We start from the raw sequence: 19,220 nt of genomic DNA, 5'->3' as shown, positions 1-19,220 counted from the left end.
ATTTGACAAGAGAGCAGAAACAGACTGGCACCCAGGCTAGTTTCTCCATTCCCCTCTTCTACACACATACCTTCACTTCAAACAGCACATCCACCAGGCACCACGTGACTGACAGTACACCGGACCTAGATAAAGAGACCTCTGAGATTAGTCTTGAGGAATACCCCAGTCCGCTCCCTCCCTCTTCCTTCCAATCACTTCACACAAAATCTCCACCTTTATGCAGTTCTAGCACAGCAGAAGCTCTGATCTAAGGCCTGTCTGTCTAATACGTCTAGGGTTTAGAAACACACTGGAACTAAGCCAGAATGGTGTACATGACAATCTGTTGGAGAAACACTATAGTAACAGAGAATCTGTAGTTCCTTTGGTAATTAGATTAGGTACCATCAGAGTCGGTACTCCATTGATTGTGTCTATGCCAGTATTGTACCAACACATAGAAGAGGTTAAGTGCCAACCCATCATGTAGTTTGTGATCTCATCCCCCACAAATGGCAGAGTCATGGCAAAAAGCCCACAAATCTTAAAACACAGACTTGCAGATGATGCTGTTTTTTGTATGTAACTTGGCTTCTACTGTAATATGGCTTGTACTGATATGATTAATTAGACTTTAAAACAAGGCACTGGCCATTCTAGAGGGTCATCTTAGAGATATCAGTAGATAGCCTGATCTAGGATCTACTGTCAGGGGAGCACATAGTGGAACACTACTTTGTCCATAAGGTGGTAGACAGAGGTACTAGAATGCTATAAGACATGCACAGAGCATGCAGAAGTCAACAAGCAGATAGAACATGTTTATGTATAAATAACATGACTACCATTATTTAAATTCTGATTGTGGACATATCTTCATTTTTCCCCAGTGAAAGTAAAAAGCATTTCTTCATTTGCAAAGCAATTGATAGCAACTAAGCAAGCTTCCAATGCTGGGAACCTTCTAGAACAACTGCAAATGTTGACAAAACAATCAGCTGACAAACCCAACAATGACATGGACGACCTCATACTGACACACTATTATTTCCTATGTACAATGAAAAGGCACTGAGAATGAAAACATTTCTCAAACACAACCACATCCCAATGAAATAACATTCTATGAATTTCAAATAAAACACAACTATGTGACAGTGGAACAGTTTATATGGACCCAAACCTGTAAGAGGGAGACAGAAAGGCAGGCTTGAAGCAGGGATTAAAACACACTGAATAACGGACGGGGGAAAGAGAGTAGAGAATGGTGGAGGAGGCCGAGTTACTACCAGAACTACGAAGGCTGTGTCATGCTAGTCCAAAGTGCTTTTCTTTCCTTCATCCAAGCTGAACTAACAGTTATAAATGACCAGGAGACACTAACTCCCCCAGTAGGCCGACAACATACAGCTTGGAACCATCCTCTGTTTTCAGATCAGTGCCAACAAGGACCAGGAAGCAAGAGGGGAGGCCAAATAAGAGTGTTGAGACATGCCCTAAGGAGACAGGCATGCAGACAGGCATGCAGACAGGCATGCAGACAGGCATGCAGACAGGCATGCAGACAGACATGCAGACAGACATGCAGACAGGCAGGCAGACAGGCATGCAGACAACTACACTAGGTAATAGTAATTATAGGCACAAGGAGGCAGTATGGAGTTCCTGGTCTGACGGTGCAGACTGTCTCAGTCACTGGGCTCCAATCTCAGCCCATTCGGGCGGACAGGCCAACCTGTGGAAAGAAGGGGAGAGAATGTCAGTGTTTGTTGACAAATATGTTCACATACTGTATATGCACACACACACACAAATACTATTTTCCTCTCTCTTCCAAACACACACACACACACACCTGTGAGATGCTGATTCCAGTGAGTTTCTCCACGGCAGCTGGTAGTCTGGTCATGATGTTCAGAACCTCTCCGGTCAGCTTGGCCGCGCCCACCTCACCCCCGCCGCTGGAAACCATGGTAACCTTCTGAGCCATGGAGAGGGGCCTGCTGATCTCCTCTGCTATCTAGAGGACAGGAGGAGTGATGGCAGCTTCAGGAAGAGAACAGCAGCAGACAGGACTGCAGTAACAGTACACTACATGTCCGTCTGTCATCTAATCAATCTGTCATCCAGCTATCCTTAAATACACTGAATCTGACCATTTATGCATCCATCAAGCCAATCTCTTCATCTCTCCATCCATCCGCGTAAACTCTCCATATCTACTGAATTGCTTTCCCATCAGTCCTTCTCCCTATCCGTGCACCCTCCCAGTCTCTAGTAGAACCAGTCCTCCTCCCAGTCTCTAGTAGAACCAGTCCTCCTCCCAGTCTCTAGTAGAACCAGTCCTCCTCCCAGTCTCTGTAGAACCAAGTCCTCCTCCCAGTTGTGACTGACCAGTGGTAGTTCTCTCCAGCAGCATGTCCACCATGCTCCCTCCCGCTTACTGTTTAAAGGCCTCAGCCTTCTTAGCCATTCATGGCTCCGTCCTCGGCCACGACCCTTAGGCCTCCAGACGCAAACGCCCAGCATCGCCCCTCATCTACACAGACAGGACAGAGAACAGGGAGAGAACACATTTTTAGTTCAAATTAAACAAAGTTTAATATAAAGAAAAATAAGACACACATCACGTTGCCAGCTTATTAGGTACACTCGATTATGTACCGGGTAGGGTCCAGAACCAGCATTAATTCTTCGCGGCATGAAACGTGCTCAATTAAGGTCAAGAGCCGACCTATACTCGTGTGCAAGGAAAACATTTCCCACACCAGCCATTACACCACCAGCCTGTACCATTACACCACCAGCCTGTACCATTAAACACCCAGCCTGTACCATGTACATCTCCAGGCCTGTACCATTAACACCACAGCCTGTACCATTACACCACCAGTCTGTACCCATTAACACCACCAGCCTGTAGCCATTAACACCACAACCAGTACTGTACCATTAACAACAACCAGCCTGTGTACCATAACACACCACCAGCCTGTTTCCATACACAGCCTTACCATTACACACCACGGCCTCGTACCCATTAACACCACCAGCCTGTACCTTAACAACCCCCAGCCTGTACCATAAACCCGCCACCCTGTACGCCTGTAAACACCGCAGCCTATTACCTTAACCCGCCAGCCGGTAACCATTAACACCGCCAGCCTGTACCATTACACGCCAGCCTTACCATTACACCACCCAGCCTGTACCATGACACCACCAGCCGGTACCATTGACACCACCAGCCTTAAAACCCACCAGCGTGTAAACCCACCAGCCTCTACCAGTAAACACACCAGGCCTTACCATAACACACCAAGCCTGTACCATTAACAACCACCAGCCTGTACCATTAACACCACCAGCTGTATCATTAACACCACCAGCCTGTACCATAACCCACAGGTCTGTACCATTAAAACACACCACCAGTCCGTCACCAACGTTACCAAACACACCCAGGCTGTCCATAACCACCACCAGGCTGTACCATGTAACACCACAGCCTGTACCATAAACACCACCAGCCGTTGTACCATAACACCACCAGCCTGTCACCATAACACCCACCAGGTTCCATAAACCCCACATGTACCATTAACACACCAGCCATGACCATTAACACACCAGGCCTGTACCATTAACACCACCAGTCTGTACCATTAACACCACCAGCCTGTACCATTAACACCACCAGCCTGTACCATTAACACCACCAGCCTGTACCATTAACACCACCAGTCTGTACCATTAACACCACCAGCCTGTACCATTAACACCAGGCTGGATGGGGCCATGGAGTCATGCTGCTTACACCAAATCCTGACCCTGCCACCAGCATGACGCAACAGGAACCGGGATTCGTCGAGCCAGGCAATGTTTTTCCACTCCTCAATTGTCTAGTGTTGGTGATCGCGTGCCCACTGGAGCCGATAGGAGTGCAACCCGGTGTGGTCGTCTGCTGCAATAGCCCATCCGTGACAAAGACTGACGAGTTGTGCCTTTCGAGATGTCGTTCTGCGACGCTATTTGCCTGTTTGTGGCCCACCTCTTAGCACGATTCTTGACGTTCTCCTCCGACCTCTCTCCTCAACGAGCTGTTTTCACCCACAGGACTGCCGCTGACTGGATGTGTTGTGTTTGTCGTACCATTCTCAGTAAACCCTAGACACTCGGTAAACCTCAGCTGTTTCTGAGATACTGGAACCGGTGCGCCTGGCACCGCCGATCACACCACGCCCAAAGTCACTTAGGTCACTCGTTTTGCCCATTCTAACGTTCAATTGAACAGTAACTGGATGCCAGTCTGCTTGCTTTATATAGCAGGCCACACGAATCAGTCTCTGTAGGAGCAAACCATTTCCATGAACAGGGTGGTGTACCTAATAAACTTCTGAACCACGAGACACAGGTGGGTGGTTGTTTTATGAAAAATATATCCAAATGGGAAATGGACTGTTTAATAAGGATGTGTATAATATATGAAACAGGAAGAGAGAGAACTTATCTGAAAGTAGGGTTATATTAAGGGAAGTGAGCGATGTCTACAAAGAAGGAGACAAGGAAGTTAGAATAGAGACGGAGAGGCAGAGAACACCAACCTCAATATGGAGAGAGGGGAGGCAGGGGGAGATAAAGAGAGCAAGTGGATGAATGAGAGGGTGGAAGGGACAGGCTGTCAGGGGAGAAGCTAAGACAGGAGGCATATCAGATGGCTATTGTACTGGGTGTGAAGAGACTGATAACAGGAGTGACAGGAGAAGGGAGGGGAGTGATAGAGAAGAGACAGAGGAGAGGAGAGGGGGGGGACGGACGAGAGAAGGGAGGTGCTGCTGAACTCACTCTGATGGACTCTGCCTCTGCCTCAGCCTCCATGATGAGCTGTGCACTGTGAAAGAGAGAGACAGTTTGAGTTGAGCTGAACAAATGTTGGACCTTTAACAGGACTCACTGTCCAAGACTACTGACTACTACGGAACGGAACATACCCACAGTTCTGACATACCCCCATCATTCCTTTTTATGGTGACAATAAGGCCATTTTTAAATTCATTTTTTATACCTTTATTTAACTAGGCAAGTCAGTTAAGATAAATTCTTATTTTCAATGACGGCCTAGGAACAGTGGGTTAACTGCCTGTTCAGGGGCAGAACAACAGATCTGTACCTTGTCAGCTCGAGGATTCGATCTTGCAACCTTTCGGTTAGTCACCTTTCGGTTACTAGTCCAACGCTCTAACCACTAGGCTACGCTGCCACCCCAATTTGCTGTTTCCTTTAAAAGTATTGTAATTAGACCAAAACAGTATCTCAAAGAAATAGCAATGGTGAACTTGATCAAATGTCCTGGGCGGCCTGTATCTGACCGTTTCTGAAAGACAGAAACAATTGCAAATGGTTGTGGACCTGTAAATAGATCGTTTGCAATAATGTTTTGCATTCACTTTTTCCCAAACATAAATATGCTGCACTGCCCACGAAATCTCAAACATGGTGTACCCGGGAAAAAATGACAACTACTATTCTGCAAGGATCATTATTTTAGAATGCAAAAATAACAGCAAATGATTACATCTTGTTATTATATTTAGCTACTTGTTTTTAGTTATGAATAAGAGTGTCCTCATAAATTCTTCATTTGCACAAGGTTATTTTTGTCTTTTAGCAATGCACCACTAGAAACGTTGTGTACACATGGTCTAGAGTCTGCAGGAGGAGAAGTACATTCTCACCTCAAGTTTAGTTTTTATAACTGACAACTTCTGCGTGAAAACTGGTGCATGCAGGTTTTGGGGCATATTTTGTGCGTACGAAACGTTTCTAAATGAGGCCCTGGGTTATGTAACATACCGTTCAGCCTCAGCCAGTCTCTCCAGACGGTATCTCTCTGCCTCAGCAGGCTTCTTCACCTTGGCCTCCAGCTCCATCTCCTTGCGGGTGATCTCCTGCTCCTGGAGCATGATCTGCTGAGACCTCTCCACCACCTTCACCTGCATCGTCTCCTCCTCAATCCGCTGCTTCGTCTTCGCCACCTACATAACCCCAATAACACAACCGATTTAGAAAAAACACTCAGACACTTCACATCAAAAGTGATGGCAGTGGAGGGAATTTGAGGATCATGCACATGTCTCAAGTTAGGATTCTGCCCTGTGTAAATAAACGGGAATATTTTCCGTTATTAGAACACGACACACTGCCTCGGCTGTGTTGGGAATCTGAATGAGAGGATCATTGCACGGCCCAGAGTTTGGTGGTAGGATACCTGCAGCTGATAGGCCATCTCAGACTCTGCCTTCTTGGTGTTGACCTCGTAGTCGTAGGAGGCCTTCTTCAGCTCGTAGTCTCTCTGGGCTTTGGCCATCTCGATCTCATTCAGATACTGGGCCGACACCTTCTCCTGCATGGCCTGGGCCTCACGGATCACCGCGTCTCGTTTGTACTGAGCCTCTCCGATCCTGGCATCCTTCTGCACCTGAGCTGTCCTAGCTTTACCAAGGGAGGTGAGGTAGTCCTGACAGAGACAGTGTTATTATTAGTAGTATTATTATTATAATAAACCTGGTAGTTTTGGTCCAGCATGCTGATTGGCTGAAACAGCATTTCAGCCGTGTGTATATCAGGCAATATACCACAAAAATACTTACTGTTCTATTTATGTTCATAACCTGTTATAATAGCAATAAGGCATCTCAGGGGTTTGTGGTATATGGCCAATATACCACGGCTAAGGGCTGTATCCAGGCAATCCGCTTCGCATCGTGTCTAAGAACAACTCTTTGTCATGATATATTGGCATATACCGCACCCCTTTGGGACTGATTGCTATTATAAACTGGTTACGAACATAAACAGAACGGTAAACAAGTATTTTGTGCAGGAATTTGTCTTTCATTCTCAAACACTGACTTTTAAAAGACATTTACATTTTTACCAAATCTGTGCTAATATCTCAATTTCAGACTGTTTTCTGTAATAACAATCCTTGTGTGACCTTCATACTGTAACGTCACTGTATATTTGTCAGAGCGAACAAACCTGGTCGTCGTGAACGTCTTTGAGTGTGTAGCTGACCACGCCGATGCCCATGTTGACCAGGTCAGAGGAGGCCACCTTGAACACCTGCTCAGAGAACTTCTTACGGTCCTGGTAGATCTCCTACAGGGGAAGGATAATATAATAATACCATTTAGCAGACACTTGTATACATTTTCATATTGGTGGCCCCAACGTGGATCTAACCCATGAACCCTGGCGTTGCAAGCACCATGCTCTACTAACTGAGCCACACAGGACAAGTGGGTTGTATACGTGCTGCTGTGCAGTTTGTTGCTAACGTTTCTTTGCTACCTGCCAACTTTACCGTTTTTATTATTCCCCCCCCCCCCGCACAACTTTTTTCATTCAACTTTTTCACCCTGGACGCTTTATCTGGACATGGTTCTACACGACCTCCACCAGCCGAAGCTAAGTAGTTAAACCTTCTAATTGCAGTCGCTGTACTCATAATATACAGGAGAACGATCGCCTTATGGCGAGGATAGCCGTGCTGCAATCCCAGCTTCAGACGCAACAGTTAGGCAAGGGTCATTTCAGTGTAGGAAAGGATGAAACAGCGCCTGTGCCACCAATAAGTACAGATAGTAACGTTAGTATAAATCCCCTCGCACGGTCCCCGCAGCCGGACAACTTTCTCATGGCTTCTGGAAGGAAATGCTGTAGGAATGCTCAACAGGTGTCGCTCATTCAGCCGACAGAAACTTTCAACCGGTTCTCCCCATTAAGCAACGAGTCAGTCCGAGTCTTCTCTCCACCCGTTACGGGGTCTGAGACGCCGAAGCCTCCCACCATAAGCTGACAAATTGAACACCCTAGTCATTGGCAACTCCATTACCTGCAGTATTAGACTTAAAAAGAATCATCCAGCGATCATACATTGTTTACCAGGGGGCAGGGCAACCGACGTTAAGGATAATCTGAAGATGGTGCTGGCTAAAGCTAAAACTGGCGAGTGTAGAGAGTATAGGGATATTGTTATCCACGTCGGCACCAATGATGTTAGGATGAAACAGTCAGAGGTCACCAAGCAGTCTCTCACAACTCAATAGCTGGTTGAAAACAGGACCAAGCCTGGCCTGCTGAGGAGTGACGGACTCCATCCTAGCTGGAGGGGTGGTCTCATCTTATCTATGAACATAGACAGGGCTCTAACTCTGCACCTTATCTCCACAATGAGATAAGGTGCAGGCCAGGCAGCAGGCTGTTAGCCAGCCTGTCAGCCAGCCTGCCAGCTTAGTGGAGTCTGCCACTAGCAGTCAGTGTAGTCAGCTCAGCTATCTCCATTGAGACCATGTCTGTGCCTCGACCTAGGTTTGGCAAAACTAAACATGGCGGTGTTCGCCTTAGCAATCTCACTGGAATAAAGACCTCCTCCATTACTGTCATTATTGAAGGATATTGTGATATCTCACATCTCAAAATAGGGTACTACTTAATGTTATATCCCTCACTTCCAAGGCAGTTATAGTCAACGAACGAATCACTGATCATAATCTTGATGTGATTAGCCTGACTGAAACATGGCTTAAGCCTAATGAATTTACTGTGTTAAATGAGACCTCTCCTCCTGGTTACACTAATGACCATATCCCCCGCGCATCGGCGCAAAGGTGGAGGTGTTGCTAACATTTACGATAGCAAATTTCAATTTACAACAAAAAAAAAGACTACGTTTTCATCTTCTAGTCGTGAAATCTATGCAGCCTACTCAATCACTTTTTATAGCTACTGTTTACAGGCCTTCTGGGCCATATACAGCGTTCCTCACTGAGTTCCCTGAATTCCTATCGGACATAGTATTCATGGCAGATAATATTCACATTTTTGGTGACTTGAATACTCACATGGAAAAGTCCACAGACCCACACCAAAAGGCTTTCGGAGCCATCATCGACTAGGTGGGTTTTGTCCAACATGTCTCCGGACCTAATCACTGCCACAGTCATACTCTGACCCTAGTTTTGTCCCGTGGAATAAATATGGTGAATCTTAATGTTTTTCCTCATAATCCTGGACTATCGGACCACCATTTTTTACATTTGCAATCGCAACATTCTGCTCAGACCCCAACCAAGGATCAAACACCGTGCTATAAATTCTCAGACAACCCAAAGATTCCTAGATGCCCTTCCAGACTCCCTCCGCCTACCCAAGGTCGTCAGAGTACAAAATCAGTTAACCACCAAAGTGAGGAACTAAATTTAACCTTGCGTAACACCCTAGATGCAGTCGCAACCCAAAAAACAAACAAAATTTGTCATAAGAAACTAGCTCCCTGGTATACAGAAAATATCAGAGCCCTGAAGCAAGCTTCCAAAAAATTGGAACGGAAATGGCGCTACACCAAACTGGAAGTCTTCCGACTAGCTTGGAAAGACAGTACCGTGCAGTATCGAAGACCCCTCACTGCTGCTCGATCATCCTATTTTTCCAACTTAATTGAGGAAAATAAGAACAATCCAACATTTCTTTTTGATACTGTCGCAAAGCTAACTAAAATGCAGCATTCCCCAAGAGAGGATGGCTTTCACTTCAGCAGTAATAAATTCATGAACTTCTTAGACAAAAATATCATGATCATTAGAAAGCAAATTACGGACTCCTCTTTAAATCTGTGTATTTCTCCAAAGCTCAGTTGCCCTGAGTCTGCACAACACTGCCAGGACCTAGGGACCTAGGGAGACACGCAAGTTTTTTTTAATACTATATCTCGACACATTGATGAAAATAGTCTTGGCCTCTAAACCTTCAAGCTGCATACTAGAGCCTATTCCAACGAAACAACTGAAAGAGCTGCTTCATGTGCTTGGCCCTCCTATGTTGAACATAATAATAGGCTCCCTATCCACCGGATGTGTACCAAACTCACTAAAAGTGGCAGTAATAAAGCCTCTCTTGAAAAAGCCTAACCTTGACCCAGAAAATATAAAAAAGTATTGGCCTACATCGAATCTCCCATTCCTCTCAAAAACTTTTGAAAAAGCTGTTGCGTGGCAACTCACTGCCTTCCTGAAGACAAACAATGTATACGAAACGCTTCAGTCTGGTTTTAGACCCMATCATAGCACTGAGACTGCACTTGTGATGGTGGTAAATTACCTTTTAATGACGTCAGATCAAGGCTCTGCATCTGTCCTCGTGCTCCTTGACCTTAGTGCGGCTTTTGATACCATCGATCACCACATTATTTTGGAGAGACTGGGAACCCAAATTTGTCTACACGGACAAGTTCTGGCCTGGTTTAGATCTTATCTGTCGGAAAGAAATCAGTTTGTCTCTGTGGATGGTCTTCTGACAAATCAACTGTACATTTCGGTGTTCCTCAAGGTCCCGTTTTAGGACCACTATTGTTTTCACTATATATTTTACCTCGTAGTGATGTCATTCGGAAACATAATGTTAACTTTCACTTCTATGCGGACGATGCACAGCTGTACATTTTGATGAAACATGGTGAAGCCCCAAAATTGCCCTCCCTGGAAGCCTGTGTTTCAGACATAAGGAAGTGGATGGCGGCAAATGTTTTACTTTTAAACTCGGACAAAACAGAGATGCTAGTTCTAGGTCCCAAGAAACCAAGATAGCTTCTGTTGGATCTGACAATTAATCTTGATGGTTGTACAGTCATCTCAAATAAAACTGAAGGACCTCGGTGTTACTCTGGACCCTGATCTCTCTTTCGACGAACATATCAAGAACATAGCAAGGACAGATTTTTTCTGATCTTCGTAACATTGCTAAAATCAGAAACTTTCTGTCCAAAAATTATGCAGAAAAATGTATCCATGCTTTGTCACTTCTAGATTAGACTACTGCAATGCTCTACTTTCCGGCTAAAGCACTAAATAAACTTCAGTTAGTGCTAAACACGGCTGCTAGAATCTTGACTAGAACCCAAAAATTGTATCATATGCTAGCCTCTCTACACTGGCTTCCTGTTAAGGCTTGGGCTGATTTCAAGGTTTTACTGCAAACCTACAAAGCATTACATAGACTTGCTCCTACCTATATTTCCGATTTGGTCCTGCTGTACATACCTACACGTACGCTACGGTCACAAGACGCAGGCCTCCTTACTGTACCTAGAATTTCTAGGCAAACAGCTGGATGCAGGGCTTTCTCCTATAAAGCAACATTTTTATGGAATGGTCTGCCTATCCATGTGAGAGACGCAGACTCGGTCTCAACCTTTAAGTCTTTATTGAAGACTTATCTCTTCAGTAGGTCCTATGACTAAGTGTAGCCTGGCCCAGGAGTGTGAAGGTGAACGGAAAGGCACTGGAGCGACAAAACCGCCCTTAACTGGCCGGGTTCCACTCGCTCCACTGGGATTCTCTGCCTCTAACCCTATTACGGGAGCTGAGTCACTGGCTTACTGGTGCTCTTCCATGCCGTCCCTAGGAGGGGTGCGTCACTTGAGTGGGTTGAGTCACTGACGTGATTTTCCTGTCCGGGTTGGCGCCCCCCTCAGGTTTGTGGAAATCTTTATAAGCTATACTCAGCCTTGTTTCAGGGTAGTAGGTTGGTGGTTGAAGATATCCCTCTAGTGGTGTGGGGGCTGTGATTTGGCAAATTGGGTGGGGTTATATCCTGCCTGTTTGGCCCTGTCCGGGGGTATCGTTGGACAGGGCCACAGTGTCTTCCGACCCCTCCTGTCTCAGCCTCCAGTATTTATGCTGCAATAGTTTATGTGTCCGGGGGCTCTCTCTCTCTCTCTCCCCCTCCCCGAGGACCATGTTTCAGGACTACCTGGCCTGATGACACCTTGCTTTCCCCAGTACACCTGGTCAAGCTGCTGGACCCTGCTGGTCATCTATGAACATTTGAGCATCTTGGCCACGTTCTGTTATAATCTCCACCCGGCAAAGCCAGAAGAGGACTGGCAACCCCTCAGAGCCTGGTTCCTCTTGGTTTCTTCCTAGGTTCCGGCATTTATAGGGAGTTTGTCCTAGCCACCATGCTTCTACATCAACATTGCTTGCTGTTTGAGGTTTTAGGCTGAGTTTCTGTACAGCACTTTGTGACATCAGCTGATGTAAAAAGGGCTTTATAAATAAATTTGATTGATTGATTGATAAGGGTCGACCAGCCATAACGAGTGTACCCATGAGTGTTCCTGTCAAATTGGCCTGGTCTGAGGGGCTTTGTCCCTTCTAGTATTTCTGTATTTACGTGGGTGACACCAGTAGCACACTGAGGAGATCAGACAGAGCTACACAGGAAGTAAATGACAGACCAGGGGAATGAAAGGAGACGTGTTACTACTACATATCTTATAATAACTATAATCCGTTATTGCTCTAAGTTGCCAGGCAGGTTTGCTAGCCTTTTGGTAAGTTATGAGAAAGGTCAACGATGAGAAAAACAAGCTATGGCTTGTAGGTTGAAGTCAGCGAGACATTCAGCAGTTCAAAAGACCAAGTCACTCCTTTAGGAAGAGAAAAATGGCACCAGAGGCAACACATGCCCTTTATCAGGACATGGTGAGGTGTGTAGCCTACCTCAACAGTCAGATGGGCGATGATGGCCCTCTGGTGCCCCTCCAGTGTTTCCAGGGCGATGTTGGAGACCTCAGCCTCAGACTTCCCCATGAACATCTGACAAGCCGTGGCCAGCATCTCCTTGTTCTGACCCTGGATCTTCACCTGCCAGAGGTCAGGGGTTAGAGGTCAAAGATCACATAGGACAAATAGGGATTCCATGTGAGGTCAAATGTACCTATCCAATCAGAATACATGGCTACTTTCACATGTACACGAAGTGTGTAGGGGCTGGGTGTTGACTTCTAAGTCCATACTTGGGCGATGCCAGTGACAGAGATGGGCACTCCATGACGGGTGTACACCTTATCACTCTTCACATTCAGAGTCAGGATGTTCAGAGTGATCCTAACAGAGACAGAGAGAAGAAGGTAAGTGGTTCAAAGAGGGAAAGTACAGTGAGAGTAGAGAAGGGGATAGTGAGAGGGATGGAGAAGAAAGTGAGTCAGACAGAGAGAGTAACCACGGCTACAGGTGGAGGCTACAAATGACAGATAGATTGTGTTGCATTATGAGCTTAAAATAGTAGCCTGGTATTCATATAGGCTTACTCATTTAACCACTAACGTTACAGTAACAGTAGAGAATACACAGCGTACTATGGGGCCTTTTTCTCTAAACATTAATAGAATCCCTGAATGAAACCTGGATAGATGAACGGATGGATAGATAACTGAAAGAAGAAGGGGAGGGAGAGATAGCCACCTCTGGATCTGTTGAATACAGGGGAGGACAAACACTCTACCTCCAGCGATCATTAGAGGAGGGGAACGACCAAAACCTGGAGGAGAAGTGAAGAAGAGAAAGGGCAATCAGACTTTGACAGAGAACAGGGGGGAAATTGCCTTAGTATATACTAAAAGGAGTGGGTTATTTGAAAATATGAGAGATGAGTTTACATTAGGCTATACTCTCTGTCAACACAGTACTGCACACAATTAAGACTGAGTCTATGACATATATTAATTTGCCTACATATAGGACTACATTGCAGCACCACATTCCATACAATGTAAGTGAGGAGCTAGCCTATCGACAGCTGGTATTGTAAAATGTTAACAAAGTATTGTACTGTTTGAGCTGAACCCGATTAGAGATTCCTGTCCTGGTTTACTACACACTGTGACATCCGGGGCACGTTCAGCAGGACACAATGTTTTGTAACATTCAGATAGAAATAAGTAATATAGGACAAACATGCCTCTTCGACATGTAGATCAAGGAATCACGTTGGCTCTATTAATGACTTTTCTATCAGCAAAGTTTAACAACTGAAAGTGGCCCAGAGTTACTAAATGGTATCACATGACACTTCATGATAGGCCAAAGTGAGTCACATGTCACATGGCCCTGCATTACGTTTACTGTTACTTGTACTGTAAACAATCACATACAGTAAACATCATAGGCCTATTACAGTTTCAAGAAGGGTCATAACAATATTGGGCCATGTAGGGCGATGGGGGTACGGTTGTGTAGATTACCCAACCAGTTTTTATTGGAGGGTTCTGTATTGTGTCATGTAAGATTATGTTAATAAATATTAACACATAAAACAAAACATCTTACCAGACACCACCATGGCTTCATTGGGTCCACATGTGTAGAACATCTTGATTTGGACCTAAGAGCTGTTTTGGTTAAGATTGTCAACACAGTCTCCACTTGGTTGGCCTAATCTTTCAAGAATCCCTGGGGTAGTAACGTTACTTGTCTTTTGCTGTTAGTTCCAATTCCAAATAGTTACTTTTGTGGTTAGTACTTGTGCTGAGAAAAAGTAGGGCAATCAACTTGTGAAAAAGTGACAGAAAGTCTGGGTGTAGACCAGACTACAGTTTAGAGAGAACGTTATTTGGCAGAATGGGACAAAGCAAAGGCGTTCCATCTCATCTGGGATCTAAACAGATTAAATTAGCCACGTGGATCCTCGTGAATCCATGGTTTATGCCGGAAAGTACATTATAATAGTTACCGTCTGCCAAGATGTTACAGCTAGCTACATAGCTACCACATATATAGTTTTTCTACTGTCTCTGGTTACTATAGCTAGCTATGTCAACAATGTGAATGTTAAATACAGTAGCTAGCTAACGTCAGTGCATATACCATAGCCGTGTGCTCTAGTCGATTCTGTCACCCATACTGATCCTCCCTATTCTGTCTCCCGGCATCACCCCTCAATAACCACAGCAAATATTATATTTATCTCATCACAGCAAAGTCTGACCACACTGTCAAGTACGTAGCTACCTAACTTGCTACTCTATGCCCCCGCCTCAACCAAATTAGCTAGTTTATGCTTGCTGGTTGAAAATCCAACGTTTACATTACGCTAGCTAGGTCCATAACAACCACAAACAAGAAACAAATACTTGTTATCTTGCCTACTGTAACTTACCAATCAATTCTCCCTAAATATATGTTTCCCTAAATCTTCGTGTACACTCCAGATGGTTTCAATATACTCCGATTTACGTGACTTGACGACTGGCTCAAATACTGTAATTGCAACAACATTTTACTTAATGGAGAGCAAATGCAGACCACGCCTCCCTTAGAGGAAATGGAAATAACGCCCTCTGGTGGTCAAACTGCAGACATTCGTTACAAAGGGAAATATTAGGGGCGCAGGGGGAAAAATAAGGGAAATGTTAGGGGCTTGGGAACAACATAGGTTGTCTACCTTTTTGCTTTGAGGAGGGTTGTGTTTTTTTTATTGGGCACAGGGGAGGGTAGTGCATTTTCCCCATGGTTTATATTCGCTCTTTTGCATTATTTATTCTATCCTAGCCACATTTCCTCATCTGCTTGCATGCACCTCCCCTATATCAAGGGGTTTTGGTACTTCCCTTTTGCACTGCGCTTTTCGGGGTGCTAACTTTTACTACCACAGGTCAATGTAGTCTACCAGTTGTCTATCCTGTCATAGTGACAATACTGGAAAGTGGATCGTTTGTCAAGATCTGCAATAGGCTAACTAGCAATCATACCACACATAAAAGCATCCAAAGCCTGATCAATTTTCAATATGAACCCACAAGAAAAAATATGAATAGCTAATAGGCAGAGGAGAGGTGAGGTGTATCATTGTGCATGAAAGAAGTATTTGCATTCACCCCCTTATTTTATTCTTATTTTTTTTGCACTGACTCCCTTGCACAGGATCAATGTACACGCACTGGACTCTAACCACACACTCACACATGCTACACTGACACTCCAACACACACACACACACGGACACACACAAAACACATGCATGCATATTGACAACGCCACACACACACACACACACACACACACACACACACACACTGCTGCTACTCTCTGTTTATTATCTATGCATAGTCACTTCACCCCTACCTACATGTACAGTTGAAGTCAGAAGTTTACATACACCTTAGCCAAATACATTTAAACAATTCCTGACATTTAATCCTAGACACAATTCCCTGTCTTAGATCAGTTTGGAACACCACTTTATTTTAATAATGTGAAATGTCAGAATAATAGTAGAGAATGATTTATTTCAGCTTTTATTTCTTTCATCACATTCCCAGTGGGTCAGAAGTTTACATACACTCAATTTGTATTTGGTAGCATTGCCTTTCAATTGTTTAACTTGGGTCAAACGTTTCGGGTAGCCTTCCACAAGCTTCCCACMATAWGTTGGGTGAATTTTGKCCCATTCCTCCTGACAGAGCTGGTGTAACTGAGTCAGGTTTGTAGGCCGCCTTGCTCGCACACGCTTTTTCAGTTCTGCCCACAMATTTTCTATAGGRTTGAGGTCAGGGCTTTGTGATGGCCACTCCAWTACCTTGACTTTGTTGTCCTTAAGCCATTTTGCCACAACTTTGGAAGTATGCTTGGGGTCATTGTCCATTTGGAAGACCCATTTGCAACCAAGCTTTAACTTCCTGACTGATGTCTTGAGATATTGCTTCAATATATCCACATCATTTTCTTACCTCATGATGCCATCTATTTTGTGAAGTGCACCAGTCCCTCCTGCAGCAAAGCACCCCCACAGCATGATGCTGCGGGGGTGCCACCCCCGTGCTTCACGTTTGGGAGGGTGTTCTTCGGCTTGCAAGCATCCCCCTTTTTCCTCCAAACATAACGATGGTCATTATGGCCAAACAGTTCTATTTTTGTTTCATCAGACCAGAGGACATTTCTCCAGAAAGTACGATCTTTGTCCCCATGTGCAGTTGCAAACCATAGTCTTGCTTTTTTATGGCGGTTTTGGAACAGTGGCTTCTTCCTTGCTGAGCGGCCTTTCAGGTTATGTCGATATAGGACTCATTTTCTCATCTCTTCTTGCACATGATCATCTGATGATTTATCACTCCAGTGTTAATCTGCTAAATTGTAATTATTCGATTTATTGCCTACCTCATGCCTTTTGCACACATTGTATATAGATTCTCTTTTTTTCTACCATGTTATTGACTTGTTTATTGTTTACTCCATGTGTAACTCTGTGTTGTCTGTTCACACTGCTATGCTTTATCTTGGCCAGGTCGCAGTTGCAAAAGAGAACTTGTTCTCAACTAGCCTACCTGGTTAAATAAAGGTGAAATAAAAAAATATATATATATTTTTTTTTTACAGTGGATATAGATGCTTTTGTACCTGTTTCCTCGAGCATCTTCACAATGTCCTTTGCTGTTGTTCTGGGATTGATTTGCACATTTCGCACCAAAGTACGTTCATCTCTAGGAGACAGAACGCGTCTCCTTCCGGAGCGGTATGACGGCTGCGTGGTCCCATGGTGTTTATACTTGCGTACTATTGTTTGTACAGATGAACGTGGTACCTTCAGGCATTTGGAAATTGCTCCCAAGGATGAACCAGACGTGTGGAGGTCTACAATTTTTTTTCTGAGGTCTTGGCTGATTTCTTTTGATTTTCCCATGATGTCAAGCAAAGAGGCACTGAGTTTGAAGGTAGGCCTTGAAATACATCCACAGGTACACCTCCAATTGACTCAAATTATGTCAATTAGCCTATCAGAAGCTTCTAAAGCCATGACATAATTTTCTGGAATTTTCTAAGCTGTTTAAAGTCAGTCATCTTAGTGTATGTAAACTTCTGACCCACTGGAATTGTGATACAGTGAATTATAAGTGAAATAATCTGTCTGTAACAATTGTTGAAAAATTACTTGTGTCATGCACAAAGTAGATGTCCTAACCGACTTGCCAAAACTATAGTTAGTTAACAAGAAATTTGTGGGGTGGTTGAAAAACGAGTTTTAATGACTCCAATCTAAGTATATTTAAACTTTAGACTTCAACTGTACATATTACCTCAACTTACCCGTACCCTTGCACATTGACTCGATACTGGTACCCTTGTATATAGCCTCGTTATTGTTATTTTATTGTGTTACTATTTGTCCTTTAGTCTATTTAGCAAACTTTTTTTTTACTCTGTATTGTTTGTTAAGGGCTAGTAAGTAAGCATTTCACGGCGCATGTGACAAATACAATTCAATTTGAACAGTGAAGACATGAGACATGCAGCTCAAAAAGCTCCCCTATTAATCTTGTTTAGGGACAATACAGTTATCCTACCTAGACGAACTGACAGCCCCACAGTACAATGAATAATTGCATTATTGTTTTCAAGTGAGTACAGAATTCTACTCTAGGCTGTTGTGAAAATGTAAGGTTTCCATCCAACCTTTTTATGGGAGTAAAGTACATGTCAGATAAGAAATGTAATGACATTATGGGAAAGCATGCAGTTTATTAGACTACAGATGAAATAAGTTGGTGATGAAATTCACAGGGTGGTGAAAGTGCACAGTGATGAGCTTAATGCTCCTTTCAATAAATATCCAGGGTCTTATTCTGGTGACATGACGATCGATGCATGGCTGCTGTTTGACAAATACAAATAATCTCGCACTTTTGTCCATAATAGTGTCCCCACAGTGGAGATGTCACAATTCCCAGAAATCTAGCTGTCAGACAAGGAAATGGTTCCAATAATTTTTACATCCTTAATATTTCCCATAGGGGATTTAAGAAACACTTAAAATAAGGGCTTGCCCTGGCATGAAGTTTTGATCACCATGTAAATCTCTCTCGAAACAAGGTGACTGTGCCACAAAAGCATGCTTAAGTGACAAAGTCCAAATCCACATTTATAAACACCTGGTCACCACAGTTATTGTTATTTGCAGTTGTAAACATTATTGTGAGTTAATTCTATGAAGGGGAAGGGTGTGCCATTTTTTTTACAGTACAAGGGAAGGGTCATGTGAAAATATGTTTTAATGTTGGGGATGGGGGTGCATTTTTTTTAATGACACCTTCAGTTGAACCCCCCCAGTAAATTTCAAACTGTCAGTTAAAGGTTCAACTTCAGGACTGAAAATATCATAAAAACTTTTAAATTCACCAGAGTTGGGGGTAAATGTAATGTAATGTCTATAAGTAGTAATTTAGTTGTTTGTTCATAAATATAATTTCAATACACTTCGTGAATGGGGTATGAATAGAAATTAAATCGATCTCCACCCTATTATATGAAAATCACTCCCAGTCTCCAGCCCAGCTCCCGCAGTCTCTCTCTGGACCCAGTCAAGAGGATTACCATTCTCCTAGCAGTAGGATATTATACTGG

At 44.0% G+C, this 19,220-nt stretch overlaps 1 protein-coding gene across 3 annotated transcripts; it reads right to left on the bottom strand.

Moving 5' to 3' along the window:
• Positions 1-1,895: 1,895 nt before the first annotated feature.
• On the bottom strand, positions 1,896-15,123 carry LOC112074364 (flotillin-1). 3 transcript variants are annotated; one of them, XM_070440499.1, is made up of 11 exons: positions 14,983-15,122; positions 14,154-14,215; positions 13,290-13,365; positions 12,842-12,932; positions 12,546-12,689; positions 7,024-7,143; positions 6,251-6,499; positions 5,836-6,017; positions 4,828-4,873; positions 2,377-2,521; positions 1,896-2,002 (listed from the first exon to the last, which is right to left on the bottom strand). In XM_070440499.1, the coding sequence occupies exons 2-10, from the start codon at positions 14,194-14,196 to the stop codon at positions 2,483-2,485; spliced, it is 990 nt and encodes a 329-aa protein (XP_070296600.1). In that variant the 5' UTR covers positions 14,197-14,215; positions 14,983-15,122; the 3' UTR covers positions 1,896-2,002; positions 2,377-2,482. The 3 variants fall into 3 exon arrangements, with proteins under 3 accessions (XP_070296600.1, XP_070296598.1, XP_070296599.1); XM_070440497.1 differs by lacking the exons at positions 1,896-2,002; positions 2,377-2,521 and adding an exon at positions 3,621-4,328 and having other exon boundaries at positions 14,983-15,123; XM_070440498.1 differs by lacking the exons at positions 1,896-2,002; positions 2,377-2,521; positions 14,154-14,215 and adding an exon at positions 3,621-4,328 and having other exon boundaries at positions 14,983-15,123.
• Between the last annotated feature and the right edge of the window lie 4,097 nt (positions 15,124-19,220).

This window comes from Salvelinus sp. IW2-2015, unplaced genomic scaffold (assembly GCF_002910315.2).
Source record: "Salvelinus sp. IW2-2015 unplaced genomic scaffold, ASM291031v2 Un_scaffold2604, whole genome shotgun sequence".
NCBI classification, from domain to species: domain Eukaryota; kingdom Metazoa; phylum Chordata; class Actinopteri; order Salmoniformes; family Salmonidae; genus Salvelinus; species Salvelinus sp. IW2-2015.
This window is presented reverse-complemented; position numbering and strand designations above follow the sequence as displayed.